Source organism: Pollicipes pollicipes, unplaced genomic scaffold (genome assembly GCF_011947565.3).
Source record: "Pollicipes pollicipes isolate AB1234 unplaced genomic scaffold, Ppol_2.1 Scaffold_7231;HRSCAF=8579_pilon_pilon_pilon, whole genome shotgun sequence".
In the NCBI taxonomy this organism is placed as follows: Eukaryota; Metazoa; Arthropoda; class Thecostraca; order Pollicipedomorpha; family Pollicipedidae; genus Pollicipes; species Pollicipes pollicipes.
Genome location: NW_023597034.1, coordinates 27,267,733 through 27,288,825, shown reverse-complemented (window position 1 = coordinate 27,288,825; position 21,093 = coordinate 27,267,733). Strand labels below are relative to the sequence as shown.

The window sequence follows — 21,093 nt, the reverse complement described above, 5'->3', positions numbered from 1 at the left end:
GACTACGATGTAAGGAGGCACCAATTGACTTACTGTATTTCTTTTCGACGCCCTGTGGTATAACGCTAAGTGTCTGAGCGATTTGTGCTAGTGCGTCAAACACATCGCATTGGAAGAAGTGCACACTCATTGATAGCACCGTAAGCATGCGCCGAGCTTAAATGAAAAAGCAGGAAAGAGAGGGACCATGTTACACCGGTAAACATTCAACAAGCCTCGCAGTTTCAGGTCAGTCGTAGCACTAGTGATTTGGCAATGATGGCCACAACCCATAAGGAAGTCTGATGTTGCACTGAAGGTAATCTCATCTGTCGGCGTCGGCGTGCCTTTTACCAGCATCAAAGGCCCCGCCGCAGTCAGAGCGGAGCGATGAGAGCACTCGCGTGCATGAGGTGGAGTTTGTGCACTTGCTGAGGAAAGGTAGCTTAAAAAAGGCGCAACGCACGTTGCCATGCCCTCTTATGGAGCGACAGCGCCTGCATTGGCCATATTGCCACCCACGGGCCATGGGACAGACTAGATCCGAACCCAGGGCCCTCGCATGGGAGTCCGGCGCGCCAACCACTCGGCCATGACGTACCTGCCGATCATAAATAACAAAAACTAATTGAACAAGGAACTTAAAGGGAGAGTCCCACCCATGGGGCGCATTGCAAACCGAAACTCCAGTGAAACCTCAGGACTAGTTACGTCAAATGCAAGCACTGGGTAGTGTCACTGCCGCAGCACTGTCAGGACATAAAAAGGATATCGATTTGTATTACTTTTTAGTCCAAATTACGATATGAAAGTTTTGAAACGTACAACGCTTCTTCCATGCAGTCGCGAACACCATCGTCATGGCAAACACCGCGCGCATCTCTACTGGTGCGAGTAAAAGAATGTCTGTGATTGGCCCAGCGGGCAAGGGACTGTTACCAAAAAGCGCATTGCACTGAAACTGGTTTTGAGACCTTACACCGTGAGTTCTCTTGACCGTATGCTGCACGGCCTGCACGATGAGACCTCTGGCTACATGGTCTCATCTGAGACCAGTTTGTCACTTTAGGAGACCATGCGGAGGGCCTGTTGCGGAGACTTTGCGACTGCTAATTTTAAAAACTTCTCGGCGAGCCGCTGTGAATACTTTCGAGACTATTCACGATCTGCACAAAATGCTCAGTGTACAGCCGCCAGCGGCATCTACACAAAAATGTGTGCACTTGACGATATGTTTGTAATTAAAAGGTGACGCTGTAATGCAGTAGCAATGATTCATTTAGACTGAACATAAGCAAAATGACATGCAGCTCACAATTTAGTTTTGTTGAACCTCATGCGATGTTTTGAGAATTTTAGGAAAAGTAGTTTTCGATATGAAGCTATCATTGCGACGTTTTTAAAAAGCAATACCAAGCATTACATGGTGTTCTTGAAGCAGACTACAAAATAACTATGTTTCCTTCAAAAACTGATGATAAGAACAATGCTGTTTTCATGCACCTTGCAGTTGTCACACCACAACGTTATTCACGTTAAATACTACACATCAAGGTAGTTTTGCATAATAAAATCAGCGTGAATTGAGCTTTTGTGACCACGTTTTTTCTTAATTTGCACTTAACCATTCTCGAACACTGCATTTCCACCAACGCGTACTGCTTGCGGCCGCCGATTTCGGGAGGTTGAGGCGTCGGAGGCATTTAATGGCAAGTCAACATTCCCCGTGCTTAAGCTATGATGTACACTTAAATTAAAGTTTTGCAAGTGTGACGCACTGCGCTGGCTGGCTGATGGCCGGGGTGTCGCTCAAAAATCGGATGGAGGTCAGCTGATATGGTTGATCCAGTTTGCAAGAATTGTAAAATCGGACGAGGGGATACCCGGAGATGCATCGATTGCAACTCAAGTGAGGGAGACAGCTTGTTTGCCCAGGCAGGGCTGGATCTGGGGATGTTGGGTAGGTCTCCGCAATTGAACTGGTGGACAAAAAAAAACGAAGAGGGCTGTCTTGATTTTGTCAGGAGCCCGGGGCTCGATGGGTACGTATTCCGCCGATTTTTTCACTTTTCGGGAGCCTTCTGTCATTTGAAGTGGAAAATGAAAATATGTGCTTGAAACAGAGGCCCCTGGCTGTGTCCCTGTTAGGAAAGGACCACGAGTATATTGAATTTGTGACCTAGCTCATGTTTCGTATTTCATGTATATTTTTCAGCACAAACTCACGATATTTAACATTACAGCAAACAGGGGTGCAGGCCAAGTATAAATAGTCGTCATTTACATAAGGCTACGAGTTAAGAGTTTCGTGCTTTGCGAACACGCTGTCTTACAGGCGGGCTGTCAAATCCTGTGTTCGGTCTTACTTTGTTCCCACACCGTTTCTGTAATTCCTGTTGTAAGTAGCTCCTTGGCCATGGTGTTGAAAGCTTACGCTTTTGTTTCATGCTCAAGATTTCTGCGGAGTTTACGGCTCGAAGATCAGCGACAGCGGACACGGACCAGAACTGGGGCTGTCGCCAAAACTGAGAAGTACTACCACGGGGACCCCAGCTGAACGGTGAATGTTTTGTTATTTTCTTGGTCAGTTCAATTTTGTCATCTCCCTGTATAAATTTTTATTTTGCGTCATCAAATGTCCTGCTCAAGGGCAGTCATAGGATTATTTGCATGAGAGAGGGGCATGGAGTCACGCCCCTTCCCCTTGGGGCCCAACGAGGTTTTGCTGCCTTGAGAGAACACTAAAATCAGAGGTGACCGAGATTTAAGATCTTCATTTCGAGGCACTATCACATTTATTTTCTCAAGTGTACTCCCGTCCAGATGGTACCACAAAGGCCCTAAACCTTTATTACCAATACGCACCAGAGTCCAGCGTCACAATAATGATCCGTTTCCCACCAACACGAATTCCCGGATCGGCTGGTTGGGAGAGGGGGGCACCAAAGCTTTCTTTTCCTTTTTATTTCTGAATGAAATATCTCTGAGTATCACAACTCTATATTTCATGAGTGCACCAAAATCAAAGCAAACCATTTAAAGGGCCCTTATTTTTAAACGCTTATTTTTAAGAAGACTGAAATCCACGAGCACCATAGTTGCTTTTACCGTTTACCCTGACAAAATGCTGGATTTTTCTGATTAGTGGAGGGACCCAAAAACCTTCGTTTCGAGGCATCATCAACTTCATTATCCAGAGTCGCCTGATTTCAGGCCAGCACCAAACGGACCGCAAGAATTTCATTCTTCAACAGGCAACATATTCCAAGGGACACCATTATGCCCGTGTCTTTCCATTGACTTTGAACTTCCATTCAGCGAAAAAGCCACCAAAACATTGCATTTAAGGGACTATAAGATTTGATCTCTAAAGACACCAAATTCAAGCGGCCATTCAAAGGCGCCGCGAAGTCTTGATTTCAGGCTGCACGAAGTACAGGGGCACCACAATTTATAGCCCCCCTTGGTGCACACCAAAAGCTTTCCTTTTGGGACATGATAATCTTGATTTGCAAGAGGCACCCAACTCCAGAGGGCGCCACAAAGGGCAGCAAAACTTTTTCAAGAGACGAAGAATTCCAGGGCACCATAAATGCTCCAGTCTTTTATTTTTTGGCAGAAAACATTATACCAACGCCCACGGAGCCCACAACGAAGAGCTCGGTCGGAACGGTCAGATGGGCAGACCAGAGGTCATATTCAAGGTAGCCCAGCCCTGACCCCTAAAATATCAGCAAGAAGGGCCCGCTGCACACCGCTCGCGGGGCCCCGAGGCAGTGAGGGTCTTATATCAGCTGACTGAGACCACCAATATCGAACAGTCGATGCCATGCCGGTCAGGCCCCAGGAGGCCCTTTCCCAAGCAGGGGCAAGGGCGGACCTGCAATGTCGATCAGGGAGGCCTCTTGCATCGGTCGGTCCCCATGAAAGGGTGAATGGCCATCTACGCTGGTCAGTGGACCACAGTGCATAACAGGGGACCCTGTGTCGACAACGGGCCCAAAGTCGATCAGGGGCACATTTACCTCAGCAGGAACAGCAGCGTGATGAGAAGGCCCTGCACACCAAATTTGGTTAAAAAAAACGTAACAACACAGGGACCCCCAATGTCAAAAGGCCTCTGGCTGTTGGTTCGGGGCTGTTTCACAATGAAGACACATGAGAAATAACTATGCAAGGTTTCACTTTCACATCGATTATAATGGAAGTGCCTGTGTCATTCAGAGGTCACAGTACCGAACGAGGGCCTCACTGCTCTGCTTCAACCAAGAGACACGTCTGTCAATCTAGCAGCAGATTGATATCCAATTGCCAGTTGGATATTGCGGGGCGCCCTCGATTTCCTTCAAATTGGGTGTTGCACGGCCTTCTCAACACGCTGATTCCGAAAATCACTGCCTTTGGGGTGGGAATTCGGCGTAATTTTCGAGTTATGCGCTGCGTAAACATCCCAATGTGATACTGCGGGGGCGTCTCGATTGTGCCTCCAAATTTGGTGTGCAGGGCCTTCTCAACACGCTGATTCCGAAAAGCACAGCCTTATGGGGGGGGGAATTTTGCGTAATTTCGAGTTATACGCTGCGTACGATCCCAATGTGATATTGCGGGGCGTTCTCGATTGCCTTCAAATTTGGTGTGCAGGGCCTTCTCAACACGCCGATTCCGAAAATCACTGCCTTTGGGTGGAATTTGCGTAATTTTCGAGTTATACGCTGCGCAACATCCCAATGTGATATTGCGGGGCGTCTCGATTGCCTCCAAATTTGGTGTGCAGGCCCGGTGTAGCCGACAGTCAACGTGGCCGTCGCCGGGGACAGGTACACGAACTCCAGTGGTGCCGTGCTTCGCCGCTCAGGAAAAAACGGCTCCCACAAGCCGTCCTGCGGTGCCGTTCCGCGCAGGGTGACACCGGCTTGACGGCCGCGGTGCCGTTCCGCAGGGTGACACCGGCTTGACGGCCGCTAGAAATGTGACACTTGTGCATAGGCGCACCCAAAATTTCACCAGCGGGACACGACTCCAACGCTTTCACTGAAAACTGCGGTACGGCCCTCGTCGTTTCTTGCGTACCTGGAACTGCTGAAATGGATGCTGCACATGCTGATCTTCTCTTTTTTGCGGACTTACATGGAGTTTTCAACTTTCAGCACACTGTTACGTACGCACGAATACATGGCCTTAAATTGGTAAGTGGATGGGTAGGATGAGGTGCATATACCTACATGGGGGTCACTACTTAGCCCAATATTTGTCTCGGAGTAAGGTCGGAGAGAATTTGAGTTTGCATAGTTACGAACAGTCCTCCATTGGCTCCCAAATCGAATCGACTAGGCTACTCTGTTCACCTCTTCTCAGTTAACAGCATCCTGTTTGCCGTTTGTCGTCTTTTTTGCACATTGATGTATATTTGCTTCCGCAGTACCTGTGCCTTCGGGCCCGTGCCATCGCTGCTGGTAGCTTTGGAACTTGTGCTTTTTATTTGCGTCTTTGGCTGCCCCAGCAAGGACGCTCTGACCAGTGTCCCTGGCTGCCCCAGAATGTTCTGTCTGATCCATCCCCATGGCCGTCGGCATGTGTAAGCGTACCTAGTGTCGCTGCTGGAGCTAAAATCGGACACTCTGTGGCCGGCGTTCGGCATCAGCTAGGTGGTCCGTGCTGCTAACGCCGGTGCCATTCCAGGCGCGTCACGGTGCCACACTGGCCGCCGCCTGCCACAGCCAGCCAGCCAAAATGAAGTCCAACGGCGTGGTCATGGTGCTTCTCGCAGAGGTTGTCTTCAGGGCGGCGCCCGAGACTGGTGAGCTCGCCGAGGGATGCGGACCGGCATGGGATCACGGAAGGATTGGATCGGACGGTGCTCGCTCAGAGTGTGTCGCGATGGTGGGTCTCACTTGTGGATGTGGTTCAGCCAGCGTTCCAAAATGCATTCAGCGGGCTGTGCGGGATTTAAATATGAATTAATCCTACCAGAATCCTGGCTATCCGGCGACGGCCCCGCACGCAATTGGTTTGCGCCAATCCGTTGCCCTTTGACCCGACCCAGGCACCTGACCTACTTAGTGCATTTGTCAAGCCTGAGGTGCATAGATACTGGTTTCACAGCCGCACAGTCCGATGCTGATTGGCTGATTTTGAACAAAGTGGACGGGCAGTCGGCAGTGAGCCACAAGCCGGGTGTAATAACATGAAACATATCCACATACATGCCATCCAAGTGACCGAATATTAGAACACTGGTTGAGCCGTCGATTCGTGCGACTTCGAGGGTCAAGCGGCCTTTAGAACGCGTGCATAGCCACTGTGAACGCTTTGATCATTTTGCCGTGCTGCCGCTGAGAACAGGCTGTAAAGTATCTGTGATGACAACTGGAACCATCCCAAACACGCTGTGGCTGCTATCAACTGGCTGCCGAATATTTAAAATGATTCTATCTGGTTAAGATACTGCTCATGAGTGACATATAAGTGGTTGTGGTTACTTGCTGAATTAATTCGGGATCTTTCTCTACGCTGTTGTATGTGGTAGTCCAGGCTGCAGAATTCTGCTAAGCCTTGGTCTCAATTTAGATGCGTTCAACGCGATGTGCGTACCACTTGGTGATGTTTGCGCAGTGACAATATCTTCAGCTCATGTTATGGCGTAATGCAAATGGCATAAAATGATAATATTTCATGTTTTGGTGGCCTGGCTTGCTGATAAGTTATGTATTGTAGCAGGCGATGTTTTGTAAAACTCGATGTCGTTGAAGCCTGTCTCGTCGCGACGCCTGCGCCGATCGCTGGTCTGACGGGGGCACTGTCGTGTTCACAGCTGTCAGCCCGATTCCAGGCTTGCCATCGGCCGTGTCTGGGGAGCAGGCGTCTGCCAAGCCGATCCCCATGGTGATGCTGGTTCACTTGATTCTGCTGACGCGCTTGCTGATGGTCAAGCTGGTGCCTTTCGACCAGCTCCTGGCCACGGCGGCAGCTGACAACGACGGGTCGGGGGCCAACATCTTCAAGAGGCCGCGAAACAACACGGGGTCAGGCGAGGTGATCTATGCCTTCTCTTTTCAGGGTGAAAACGCGCTTGTTCCTCGTGGATCCAGTTTTGAATGTAGACGAACTTACTCACGGATAATTTGATATTAGATTCACTGGACGGGATAGCCATATGCATAGTTGGTAGATACGTGTTGGGGAAGCCAGGCTTCAATGCGTTTTGGAATATGTGCCCTGGAATTCCCCTTTGGGCCTGTCCGTATCAGTTCACTGGAGAAGGTCAGTTCGCGAGATGTAAGTGAGAACCGTGTGGTATGTGATAGCATTGGCGTGGTGGTATCGCCCAGTGACATCCTTCTCAGCTTTGTTTCGTTTCTGACCTTTAAGGTGGTGGAGTAATAGCCCGACGTAGTCACTGTCATTGTTTGTCCTAACCAAAAACTGACAAGATGTCGCTTGTGACCAAACCAATCGTGCCTCACCGCTGGAGCCTGAAGATTTGTGTGATGTCACCGCCTGTCTCATCTCCCAAGGACGCTGGTGACGCTGGTGGAGCTGCGCATGCTAGTTGTGCACGCCATGCCCATGTTGTTGGCTGGCCGGCCACATCAGCCCGCTGCTGCTGACCGTGGTGGAGACACCGCACTACGCGAGCCGGCCGGACTGCGGTGGCGACACACCGGTGGTCAGGCGGCCCAAGCAGCTGATAGCCGACTGCATGCCGAAGCATGGGACGGCACACGACGTGCGGCGCCGGGCGCTGATTGCCACCGACCCCGTCCTTACCCAAGCGCTGACGGCAACCAGCCTCGTCCCCACGCGTCACTGATGGATTTTGTTGCCCGCATCCCGCACTGCTTCACGCGGTGGATCAGGCAGGGGATGGAAACGAACTGGGGCCGCGGCAATATATCGTTGATGACTCTCTTCCTCCGTGAAGCGACGTTTTTACTGGCATTGCCTGTCGCGTGTTCGAACTCCTGTGATGGCCGTCATGCGAGATGACTGGCTGGATAGCGGTGAAGATGTGTGGCAAGGTCATTGTGCTGCGTTGCATCAAATGTTCACAGGAGCGCGGCGTGTGGTGACCCCAAGAATGTCAGGAATCATAAGTGCGAGAAAAGCAGGTGATGGTGGCCTTGAGAGTGGTGTTTTAGAATTGATTTATTGTGAGGTCCGATGTGCCTAGCTCATATTCAAGCATTGTGTCGTAAGTTTATTTCCATATGCCGAAAATGTAATTCAGTCAAACTCTTGTAGGGTGTTGTTTGTAACGTAAAATACACCTCGCATGTGTACAAATTGCAGAAAATAAAACTTAAACTTGATTGAAGTCCCAAAGTAGTCGGCTTTTCACGGACCTACGGGTGCACTTTAGTACTGTCATAAGCATCAAAAGCAGCGGCAGCGAGAATGGTCACTTTCCATTTGTGTAATGGTGGGATGATGTTTCCTGACCAGACGTTTTTACGGGAACGATTGTCCAAAGTCCAATCGAAACCACGAGGACCAATCAGCTCTCCGTCCAACAGTGTCCAAAAATCAGATTGCCAGGTAAAATTCCATGCATGAAATACCGTTGCTCATTGCAACCCATAACTACACCTTCCTCCAACCCACGGTATTGCACTCCCTCATCCCTTAACAAATTTTTGAACGGAAAGCAGCATGCTCGTGGGCAACTAAGGAGAATCGCGTACTTAGGCAGCATTAATATCTTGCAGGTTTCACTGCCATTAGGGCAGCAATCTAAAGCCTGCCACATTCTACGCCTTTTAACTCCAAAGGCCTTGCATACAAAATTTGGAGGCGATTGAGACGCCCCGCAATATCACATTGAGATTTTACGCAGCGTATAACTCGAAAATCACGCAAAATTCCACGCCAAAGGCAGTGATTTTCGGAATCAGCGTGTTGAGAAGGCCCTGCACACACCAAATTTGGAGGCAATCGAGACGCCCCGCAACATCACACTGGGATTTTACGCAGCGTATAACTCGAAATTACGCCAAATTCCACCCCAAAGGCAGTGATTTTCGGAATCAGCGTGTTGAGAAGGCCCCGCAGACCAAATTTGCAGACAATCGAGACGCCCCGCAACATCACATTGACGTGTTGCACGTCGTATAACTCGAAAGTTACGCAAAATCCTACTCCAAAGACAACGGTTTTCAGAATTAGCGTGCTGAGAAGGCCGTGCACACCAAATCTAGTGGGCAATCGAGACGCCCCGCAATATCCAGCTGGCAATTGGATATCAATCTGCTGCTAGATTGACAGACGTCCAAGAGACGATAAGCCGAATTGGTGCCGCGGTTGCCAAGTATTGGACTTCCTACGCCAGTAATGGGCCGTTTGCATCAGTGAGGGCCGCTGCGTCAATCCTGTGCCAAGCGGCCCTGTCTGAGGACCTGTCGCACCAGGTAGGGACCCGTGCAGCGCATGATGCATCCCTCTGACGGTCTCCGGATCGACCAGGGTGCGCGGTCCCCGCATCGGCGGAATGGCAACTGCTGGGGAACCCGAGTTGGGCCGGACGTTTTTCAGGTCCTGCTCATGTTCCTTATGCATTGATGAAATCACATTTCTAAGTTCGAATTTTTGCATTTTTGTGCTTCATAGCCATTCAAAGACACGGTACAAGTTTGGTGGATTTCCATGTAATCAACACAATATATTCCACGCATTCCAGGTAGTTTCCTTATGTTTTACGATCAGAAAGTGCATTGGGGAAAAAATTATACGAGAATCAATGGCTTCACTGTTTTCGGCTACAATCCCCAAGCACTTGGTATTCACGCCATGCGATGTCACTCAAGCCAGTACGACTTCGAATTCATGTACAAGTTGCTGCCTTCGTTTTTAACGATTCGTTATAAGCAAACTTAGTAATGTACAGTAAAGTACAAGCAAACTTAAAAATGCAGCTGTGCTGGTTTCGTCATACGAAGGTTAACGATGTATAGTTATCCGAGTCGTGTTACTGATACCTGTCTTCGTTGGTCGTTATTATCCTAATTAACTCGTTTTCCTAATCTTCTCCAAGGTGCTTAGCTCAGGATGGTAGGAGCCCATCAGCCTCTGGAAAAATAAACGAGGTACCATAAACATACTTACCAACTATGTCTATCCCTCCACGATGCGCGGAGGAAACTTCCTGCTTAAGGGACAAAAATCTGAAAATGAAGCGGTCGGGATCCAGGGCTCTGTTTGTGAGGTTGGGGGAGCGTTAAGTTCCAGGAAACGCAACAGTGAAGCGCAGCCCCTCCCTTGATCAAAATCCTTCACCCGCTCCTGATTAGCGATCACTTTAATGTGTGAATACCATAATATTGATGCATTGTACCTGTAAACACCATAATTAGTACTCAACGACAGTACCGTGCAAAGCTCTGTAGTCATTTTGCACTGTGCTAATATGGATAAGTGATTTGCCCCTCTCTAAAATGAGATAGATGTTTATTGTTATCGCAGCACAAATATTCATCGTGCTCTCCTTGCTCTTCCAATTAGCTCTCGCTGGCTCACTGGCTTGTGAATCGTAGCCCATGTGGTCAGTATGGGTTAATGCATAGGTCTGGTGTGCCTGCCATGGGGAAGCAGGGGTACTCCTGGCGTCCATTGCTTGTCGTCCTCTCCCTCGCCCTCGGTGGCAGTGGTGACCTATATGCCACATATTATATGTCTTGCCCTTGGCTACCACTTTGTCCTTCTGACACGGTCCGTCCCACGATCCCCACGGCGGGTGTTCAATCCTGGATGTGACCCTCGCAACCGCTCATGTCTAAGCTGGAGCTGGGGATCAAAGATCACTCACGCGCTGCTTTTAACAGTTTGCTGTTAGACTTTTCCTTGCCTGCGGCTGCCCTGTACATCTCGGTACTGTGACCTGTCCTGTCCCAAGCTATCGGGGACAACAACCGGCAGTCGAGACTAGTGACCTGGCAGGAAGCCGCTTCACCGTGGTGGTGGAGATGACGGTGGCGGGGTCATAGGAGATATTGATGGCTGTTCTGCTGCAGGTGGTGTCATACACATCCTTCGCTGAGCCACTGGGCCTGGTCGAGCGCCACCCGCCACCCGTCACCCGCAACGCTTAATGCTGCAGGTGCGCGATTGTGGTGTTGTACCCAGATCGTACTGGGTTCCGACCAAGAGGCGGGACGTAAAGGAGGGGACATAAAGAAGCTTGCTGATCGGTGGTGGTGACACGCAGGTCCAGTGAGTGCGGCGCTGGAGCGTGGTTGATAGTTGGCGCGAGTTTGTGATGTAGCTGATTTGGAAACCTGATCTCATGCGTATGTCGATAGAGGTGCGTCATATTGCTGTAGTGTGTGCCGTTCCACTGTGTATTATGTTCTATCGTTTTGATTGAGATGCGTCGTTCTGTTGTACTGTGGTATGGCTACACAAGTTTGTTTGCAATACTGATTTGAAAGTTTTGGTTTTTGTCGTCAGGGTATGTAAGAGGAGATGCGTCGTTCTATCCTGCAAAGCGTTGCTCTGGTGTAGGATGCGCTGATCTGCTGTGGAATGTGTCATCCAGCTGTGGGTTGCGCCGTTCTGCCGTGCTGCGTGCCGACGACACGACATTGTGCCGTGACGCGTCTCCGGCGTATGCCGATGGAGACGCGTCGTTTTGCTGTGGAACGAGTGAATCTGCTGAGATACGTCGTCCTGTTGTCCTTATGCAGATGCGCCATTTCGTTGGGCTACGTTATGACCATCCACGTTTGTGTTGTTGCGCTGATCTGAATGTATTTGTTTTAATCTCTGATGATTTTCGATGAAGCGATGCAGAAATATATTGCATGGCCATGTATTGCAAGTTTATCAACACGATGACTGAAAAAGGGTTGAGACCCTCGAGAGTGCTCAGAGCTCATCAAGGCATCTGTTTGGTCTGGGAACTTTTTTGTAAGGTTCTCGGCATCAGTGTAGGTTACTTCGCTCGAGAATGTTCAGTTATCTCCAAGTTCGAATTAGCCGGCCATGGAGATAATCAAGCATTCTCATGCGAGATTATCTGCGCCGACGCTGAAAACCTAGCAAAAAAAAACGTCGTAAGACGAAAAGACCCTTCTGAAGTTCTCATAAAGTGTGGCTCTCTGTAGAGGCAACATCGACCCCTCGATAGGCTTTGAGACTTCTCGATAGGCTTGCCTGTTTTTCAGTGTAGTTGAAGCTTGATCCAGTGCGTCACATGAATCATGTGATACTCCGTTCCCAAAGCCAAAGTGCGCCACCGAAAAAAAAAACACTGGTGAACGCCATATGGGGCAAATCAAAGCCATAGCAAAAAGTTTCGCTGAATTCGCGGGATGATAACTTCATGCTCGCATTTTTTTTTCGTCTAAACAACGTGTTTCAAGCTTTCGTGGCATATATTACACAGACATTTTGACACATTAGTGTGTTGCAAACATTGCCGAACATACACGCTGGAAAGGGCAAGGCAGATAAAATGTTTTACTTTCATAGCGGTGAGCAAATCGTTCATAGTTTTACTTTCATAACCGTGAGGGTCGGCGACTTGATCGAAATAATGCTGAGCTATCTCCCTCAGGGTCGGCCACTTGAAATATAAATTTTGAGCTATTCAGAAGGATTTCGAGAAAACTGGTATACTGCTCAAAACGTACGCGGCTGATGTAACAATACGTGAAAAGCATAAAAAAGTAGGACCCTACTGCCGACGAAAATCGGTTAACAAATTATGAAATATACCGCCAGGTGACCAGCGAGCGAACCATAAACGAATGCGTGCACGAATGCATGCTCAAAGTCATTCACACCCGGCAGCATACGGATCCCAGAGAAGGCATACCAGAGAGACCAAACAATTGCAGCACGTATTTATCTTCAACAAACATGACATAGAATGCCGTGGCACCAAGTTGCCTCCGACAAAATTCGATTTCCTTCGACCATCTTTCGCTGTCAGCCTGACTTACAAGCCATCCAAGGCACCAGCCAGTGTAGAGACTAAACTGAAATAACTCAGAACAGAGCCGCTTAAAGAATGCTATCACCTAAATCATACAAAGTATGCTGATAGCATCCAGGAATAGTCGTTCCAGCAGATAAAAGGAACGGTGAAGACCTGATGGTTGACCCACGTGAAAAATTCAAGGGCTTTGAAGTTGTAAACGGCGCAGATACATCGAAAGGTCACGAAAACATCGAAAGGGCAGGAGCGCCCTTATAGTCCTCACCCTACTACGTGCTTAGAAATCGAAACATGCACTTCATAAAAGAGCCCTGGAGCTGAGGTTGCCGAACCAGGCTATCGCTTCCACATATCTGCGTTCATATCACAGGGCAAAATTCTACGGCTTTCCCATAAATCACAAGCTCACTTCGTTTCATCATGTCTGCCTGCAGGAACCATCAGTTAAACAGTCTTCATTTCTCAGCAGGATTCTAGTTCAGATGCTGCTGCTAATTCGGCCTAAATTGTAACAGGAAGCCCTATCCAGAGACAGTGAGGATGTTCCAGACTTTGCTTACCCAGGTAATACGGCCTTGCATGGATGTGAAAAATAGCTGCAATGAAATTGACTTAAAGAACGTGTAGGTCCGGTGCTGAGTTTTATCGACAAAAACCTGGATCAGGTGGGCTAATTTATTCATCAGCACAGACGACTGAAAAACTGCCGGCTTTCATATTTTACAACAGCTTAGCGGGCTTCAGAAACTCCGCCTGTACAAATCAATTGGAAGGGCGTAGCCATGGGTAGCCGCTGGTCATCACTACTACCTACAACATTTAAACACTGTTTTGAGCCATTTTTGGCTATAGCCATATGTCGCTAAAGCCAATTTTGTATCTGCTATATATCGATTTCATATGTCTTTGGCGTCTGAAATTTGACCACAAGTAAGGTGCCGAGATAGGGTTTGAACAAATGTTATGTGGTATGTTCTTGAATTACGACATTGATCAACTTTTGCAACCAAATCTAGCAGTGCGTTCATCCTCTAGGAGCAGACGTCAAAAATGTCAGTGATATATCGGTGACCTGATCTGACCTGACCTGACCGGACCCGGCCGTATCAGACCCGTCCATACATAGAGTTACGTGTGGAGGGGCAAGAGGTTTATTCATAACCGAAAGGGAGAGGACCACGTCATGTCACTCTCAGGTATGTTTGCAACCTTCGTTTAAGTCTTTTTTGTAAACCGGAGAGCCGGATTCGTTGGGCTCCCCTAATAACCAGCAACATGCCCGTCTTTTTTTGGCACCTCTAGCCCAGTCAGGGCCAAACAAACCTATCCTTTTTGGGACGTTATCCTTAAAGAGGGTGTTCCACATGTGTGTGGGGTTTTGAACTGAAATAGCTACCTTGGAGTTTATTCGGTGCAGTTCACAGCCCCGCCTTTCTCAAGACCTAAGTCCCTCTAGTTTCTGAGCCACGAAAAAAGCCAAAGATGCGCAGACTTTTTCGAGGAGATTACTTTAAAGTCACCAGGGCATCCAAGACGCAATAATGATCTCATTCAAATCCCTACCATTTCACTATCCATGTGGCGATCAAGGCCAAGCAAAATGTGATTGTCGAGTTGCTCGTATGTGGCGTTCGCAAGCACGATTTCCAGATAAAACGACGGTCAGTTGGCTCTCAATCAGTGCTGTGCAAGGTAGGATGAGCATGTTTACTAATCAGAGAAATTGTATTGTTTGGAGCAGCCGTTTCCACTTAAAAGCGTACCAATAGTTGTAAGTAAGCTTGTTTCATCATATATGATGCCTGCTTCAATATCTTCAAATAGTGGAACATTCTCTTCAATACGATGTAACCGGCGAGAAGGATGGGGGGAGGGGAGGGGGGCATTTTGCTCAGTAGATAGCCAGGGGGACGGGATTTCTGCTCAACGTGACCGGTATATAACCAGGGAAGGGGCTCAGGATAACCAAACATACGTTACATTATCTGTGGACGTCCACAACGCTCTTTTCAAGCTGATCACATTTGCAGCAACCGACTGTGCGGTCACGCAGTCTCAAGCAAAATAACTTAATGGAAAAATACGACCTACTGCATTCTTTCAAAAATCGTCTGCCTATAATTTCAGTGCGACTGTTTGTTAACCGTTTGAACGGTTTAGTTTCAAGTGACTATTTTTGGCGGAAAATCAATTAGTTAACGTTAGGCTGCACGCGAGAGTATGGAGAGCGGAATTACTTGATGGTGATTTGCGATGAATGCGACGAAATGGTGTCTTTTAGTGATGGACAATTTCTAAAGACGCATAATGACTAGACTTCCAAATGCAGCGGTGAATGTGCTCTGCTGAAGATAACAAAGCTGTTGAGCAAAAGTTCGGCATTGCATGCAGATGAATGCTCTTACATAGGTGAGTGATGAAGTTTAACGAAAAGCTCGTCCATGTCCCGACGGATTTACCCAAAAGTTGCTGAATGAGACTGCAAGTTTCGAAGTGTGGAACTTTTGTGAGATGCCCCAAACGAGTCGCAAAATTTGCATACTTCAGTGGATTCACAGCAGTTAGGTAGTCAATCCTTTTCGATGACGGAACATTCTGAGAAGGGGCTCACCAAAATAATGCTGAGGTACAAAACGGAGGAAATTGAGAATGTACTGGTCAACGCACGCCTTCTGCTGGTTTAGAAACATGCGGTTAATTCCAAAAGGGAACCACGGCCGGCCGGGTCAACAACGCACCCGTAAGTTTGACGTGCGTGACCTTCCCGAATCTTGAGAAAATGGTCGATGCAATTTATCCCTTGCCTGTTTTGCTACACGCCCAATTACTAAGTCGTTTTTACTTCGCCTCAATGCAAACGGCGGGCGCGCGCGCATGTGTGTGTGTGGATGTGTGTGTGTTCGTGTGTTTACGTGTGCGTGTGTGCTGTTTGGTTGGCTTCATTGCTCCGACGGCTCCGTTTTTCGCTAATTACGAAAAAGCTCTTAATAGCCATTAATTGCGTTTCCCCGATCTTTGTTCCTGGCAACATTAAACAACAGCCTCGGTTCTGGGGAATGGTTTTACGAGCCTCGTGCAGCATAATCATACAAAGCCTCACGCACGAGGTAATTCAAGAAGGATATCCCAGCGTGTGGTAAAATGATATACCTTTCAGAAGAAATTCTGCAAATCATTCTGACTGCTCAAACGATCTGAAAACATAGAAGTGACCTTTTAAAAGTGTGGTATGGCTTGCCTGCCAGGCATGAGTTTCGGTCCAGCGATCCGAGTGCGAGCCGAGTCCAGATGTGTCGTGTCTCGAAGTCACCTGTCACAAGGTGTGATTGCGAGGCCTGCTCCGGGTTCCATCATTTTCACGACGCATATGCCCGACCCCGAGCCCAAGTTGTTAGAGCCTGAATTTCATGCCGAGTCCGAGCTCTCAGTCTCAGAATCTTAAATACTAGTTCATCAGATTTAGGGTAGCACATAAGGCAAACTTATGTTTTTTTTGACTGCCAGGAATAGAAATGGTATGGGGTAAAAGATGACCCAAGCTAAGCCTACACATAGCAAACTTAATCATGCAAGGCACAACGAACCCAGAAACCTAGCCAACAACAGCAAAAAATAGAATAAGATAAATAGGACACTTTAAATTAGCCTGAACCAACCCCAACCAACCATAGTCTTGCCTGGGGTTTGCCGAGTTCGAATGTAAATGATTAGTGCCGCGCAGCCGTTTGCTAGTAAGCTTTGATTGATTTTAGCTACCAGTGTTTTTCAAGTTTTTGGTCAAGATTCAGCATTGGAAGCTTCATCTTAGGTAGTCAAAATTCAGAGTAGTCAGCCTTTGCCATAACCAAACGGACCCCAGACCGAAACCGACCCAAGTCAGGTCTCCCATGGCCTTACCAGCCATGCACAGCCCAGCTGCGCGAAAATGCCGATAGGAAGAGTAGGGATAATGCTATACTGTGGATTTAACTGATATTTGGACATCTGCAATCAACTTTGATCGCTAGTTGCATATATCATGGAAAAATTATGGAGGACACGTCTTCTTTTTTGGTAAATAGCTTTTGAATGAGCCCCTTTTAATTGACACGACCTGCCCGATCCTGAGGTAAATTGTATCAGACGGATGGAGAAAGTGGCATTGGTATTTCTTTCGCAGCGGGTAGACTGCATCGCAAGAAAGCTGGATGCGTGACCAATGCGAACTGCATCGCTCTGTTTTGCTATGTCGTAATTTATCATGGTTGTGACATGACAGATTTCTGTTTTTTCTTGATCAGCCAGTGTTTGCTTCACAACTGCTGCCATCTCGGCTTCAGTTGCCCGGGCGGGAATGATACACATCATTACTGTAAATGTGAACTTAGATGAAAAAGGCCAATGCATTCACGTTTGGCAATAATCGACAGTACATCAGTCACTGATACCGTTAACAGTAAATCAGTCAATCACATCACTGTCGGTACAATACAGCACTGATACAACATGCCCCAAACACAGCTGATACGACATGAACCGCCCGACATCTTGGAAGGAAGTTCGTGCCACCACGAAATACTTGGCTAGCAGACACGAAATATTTTGCGGCAGATGCGGCGTTGGACCAAAAAACATAGTCTGGCCCGAGTGCCAGCTTCATGATATTTTCTGACCGCATTTCCGGGCCCAAGTATGAATCAGACAGCTTCTAGACTCAAGTCCATGCATGGTGCATGCTGGGCTATATCATCGTTTCGGGGATTTTTTACGCTAGAACTTCAGGTTTGGACGCGGCCAAGCAATCATTGCTTGCTTATCAGTGGATCGTACTGCTAACCGTACCTTTGTCCGGCGTAACCGTGGAGAAAGCATCGAGTCAGCTGGAGATAGCAGGAGTAGGGTACCCCAATAGTTCCCCTTAGTCCCCAGTGCTTGTCAATATTTTTTGTTAGCATATTTTTTTCTTGTTTCCAGAGCGTGAGAACGATATTTGTATCCCCCTACCCCCTAATCGAAGGACACTTGGAATTGGAACCGTATAACTCAAGTAGAATATGTTGTATTTGTTATGAGTACCTTCCGATGTATGTGTGTAAAAAAGCCTAAACCTTACTGCAGTGAATGTGATAGTTAAATTACTGGCCCACGGGCATATATCACGCAATGGTTCCATCAATGACTCACGTTTTTTCAGGCATTCATCCATCACGGCGCCACTGAGCGCATTATTCAGTTTTATCTTCATGTTGTGGCACCGGGAAAGTATATTTGTCAGACATCTGCAAGCTCATTTCCCTAACCTTGAGCCCTACAAAAACATGCCTCGTAGACCGTAATTAGTATATCGGCACGCAACCCTGCTCGCTGAGCTCGTCGTCGAATGGTGCATTGATTTTCCCTACCTGATGCAACGGATAGGACGCCTCCTCCCCCTAGAACGCAATGCATGACTGTCGTAACCATAACAACGAGACCGGAACCTGCTGGGCAGCTGGGACAGGTGTGGCGTGGCGCGCGCAATATATTGAGCCCACCGCAGCCAGCCATACTGATCAGAACCTAGAGCGCGCGGCTGCGGCGCGGCGGCATTCGTGTTACGCGGACCGCCAGTGACCCGCTTTGAACCATAGGCCAGGCCTGACCTTGCCGCTGGCGTTTTTCCTGGGACCCAAGTGCGCGCCACATAAAGCTATCGTGCTACCGAACCCCCTTCGCGTTACGAACGGCACCAACGGGTAGGAGTGCAAAAGGATTGCCCTCGCCCCGTGTTGTCGCGTCGGGAATCACAACAATGGGTAGGAGTGCAAAAGGATTGGCTTCGCCCCGTAGTGTCGCGTCAGGGAGCCGCATGGGCCGTGAAGGTCGCTCTTCCGTGTCGCCCACCGCTGTGCCGGTGGGCGACACATTGAAACATGACCGCGAGCACCAGTGGAACATGACCGTGAGTCACTGCTGTGTCGGCGAAGCGGGCCCGCGCTGCTACCAGGCGCGGCCGGAAAAGGATGAGCACGAGCAGGGCTGTCTGCCGCCCGGCCAGTTCAGCATCGTCGGCGCTTCGATCGTTCTGAGTGGTCAGGCCTGCTGGCCACGCCGCCTGGTCTGGCTGGTGGTGGTGACCGTGCTGCTGGCCGCGCTGGTCGTGCAGCTCAGCAGCCAACTGGGGCGCCTGGCGCGCGGAGGCACCAACTGGAGGTTCTCACGGCAGATCCTGGACGGCGTGTCGCTGCCCGCCCTCACCGTGTGTCACTGCAACAAGGTCAAGAAGGAGGCGGTGGAGCGGATGAGTCAGCCCGGAGTGACGCTGCTGGACTGGCTTGGACCCGGAGACGCCGGCGTTTTCACTGCTGCGCTGGGATGAATTCAACCTGGATGAGTTCTTCACCGCCGCGAACTATAAATGGGAGGACATGGTGAGCGAGTGCACGATCGGTAAGGTCAACTGCACTGCGATGGGCACCATCGAATCGGTGCACACGCCTCTGCTGGGCGCGTGCGCCACACTTCGCACCAACGTGACCGTCCGTGACACCTTTATCTCGGGCCAGGTGCGTCCTGGTCTTCAGCGACAACGGCAGCTTCGGCCCGCAGGAACACGACGGCTGGACACTGTTCCTGCACGAGCCTGGCCTCGTCTTCACCGATTACACGATGTTCTACGGCATGACGGCGCCCGTCAGGCTGTTTGCCAACAGCGTCATCACGGTGAGGGTAATGACGAAGGTATTCAACCGTCTACCGGGCTTGAGCGGGTGCACCCAGCAGCCGATCGGGTCGGTACAGGTCTGTCTGGAGCGGTGCGTCAACAAGAAGGCTGGCATCGGGGAGCCCTCCTGCCGCATTCCGTGGATCCCCGCGTCCGCCGGTCGGCCGCCGTGCACCACGTACCAGCAGTTCGTCAACGCCTCCGGTCTGGACACGCTCGGCTCGTTCGACGAGTCGGCGATGGCCGCCGCCACCCGGGGCTGTCCCTGCCACCTCAAGTGCGACTGGCGGGGAGTACGCCATCGACACACCGTACCGTGTAGGCAGCGAGGAGACGCGGGATCTGCGGCAGGGCGGGAGCCGTCGGCGGGCCAGCGACATCCAGACGAAGCTCACCCTGCTCATGGACACCACGCTGCAGACGACGGAGGAAGTCGAGGTGTACCCGCTCGACCAGTTCCTCTCGGACGTGGGCGGCAGTTTGGGCCTCATGATCGGCGGCTCGCTGCTCACCATCGTCGAGCTCGTCGACTGTTTGGTCTGCTCCTGCTGTGGAGCTCGCAGGAGGGCGTAGGTAGGGCAGGAGGGTAGGCCTGGAGACAGCAGGAGGGCAGGCCTCCCAGCACCGCCTGATCGGTTGCACCTGTGGCACCCCCCACCACACCCCAGCGAAGAGAGCGGCGGTCTAGTCCAGGTGTTACTGGTGGAGAAATCCGGGCGGTTAGGTGAACAGTGTTAGTGGGGATGGTTTCATTGGCCTGGCGTTGCGATTGGCTTACAAAATACGGATGGCATGGTGCCTGATGACCATAGTGGATTGGGCTACATGCCCATGTGTATGTTTCAAGGATCATTGCTTCTCAATTTTGGCCATATTGCTTTACACCCCAGACTGGATTGGGAAAATGTGAAAATGATCTCTTCTCGGTGAATTTTTCACACACCTTTTGGTCAATACTGTCCGGATGGACAAATAACAAGTACAAGGTGCATTTGCCTACGCTGTGCATTTCCTTCTACGTGTTTCCATGATATGGTTCTCTGTAGGTCCTGCAGCAGCTCTGAAATTTTCGTCAAACAACTTCCCTTCAGTTTGAACGTGTGTTTATTGCCTTGATCATGACAATCGTGTGTATTGTTCTGATTTGTTCTGCTTGCCACTGATTCGTATGACAGCCAAGTCCAGTTTCCTGTTGGTTAACTGCGGGCGAGTGATCTCTTACTACAATGTGCTGCGCAGCTTTCACTGCACGCATGGCTGTGAAAGCTCCCTGCGAGTATAAGGTGCAAGCAAAAAGTCACCATCAACTAAGCATTGTACGAAAACTTGACAGGAACTCACTATTCATGTCCAGTGGAAACAAATGCTTCAATTACCTCGGACGAAGCCAAAGCAAAGCACACCGTCGCAACCCATTTTTCCGACACATTTTTTGGTGCGCTGCGTCGACTGGACTTCTAAATCAAAATAGATCAGAATTGCCACTCCAGTGAAATGTGAG

General features: G+C 49.4%; 1 protein-coding gene across 1 annotated transcript in view; it reads left to right on the top strand.

The window, feature by feature from the left end:
• Window positions 1-20,165, top strand: part of LOC119109932 (uncharacterized) — a 39,203-nt gene extending 19,038 nt beyond the window's left edge. Inside the window, exons 13-17 of the mRNA XM_037233678.1 lie at window positions 5,659-5,776; window positions 6,791-7,011; window positions 19,095-19,201; window positions 19,435-19,869; window positions 19,967-20,165. Of these exons, the coding sequence (XP_037089573.1) occupies window positions 5,659-5,776; window positions 6,791-7,011; window positions 19,095-19,201; window positions 19,435-19,869; window positions 19,967-20,165 (1,080 nt within the window). The remainder of the gene's footprint in view (window positions 1-5,658; window positions 5,777-6,790; window positions 7,012-19,094; window positions 19,202-19,434; window positions 19,870-19,966) is intronic.
• The last annotated feature ends 928 nt before the right edge of the window (window positions 20,166-21,093 follow it).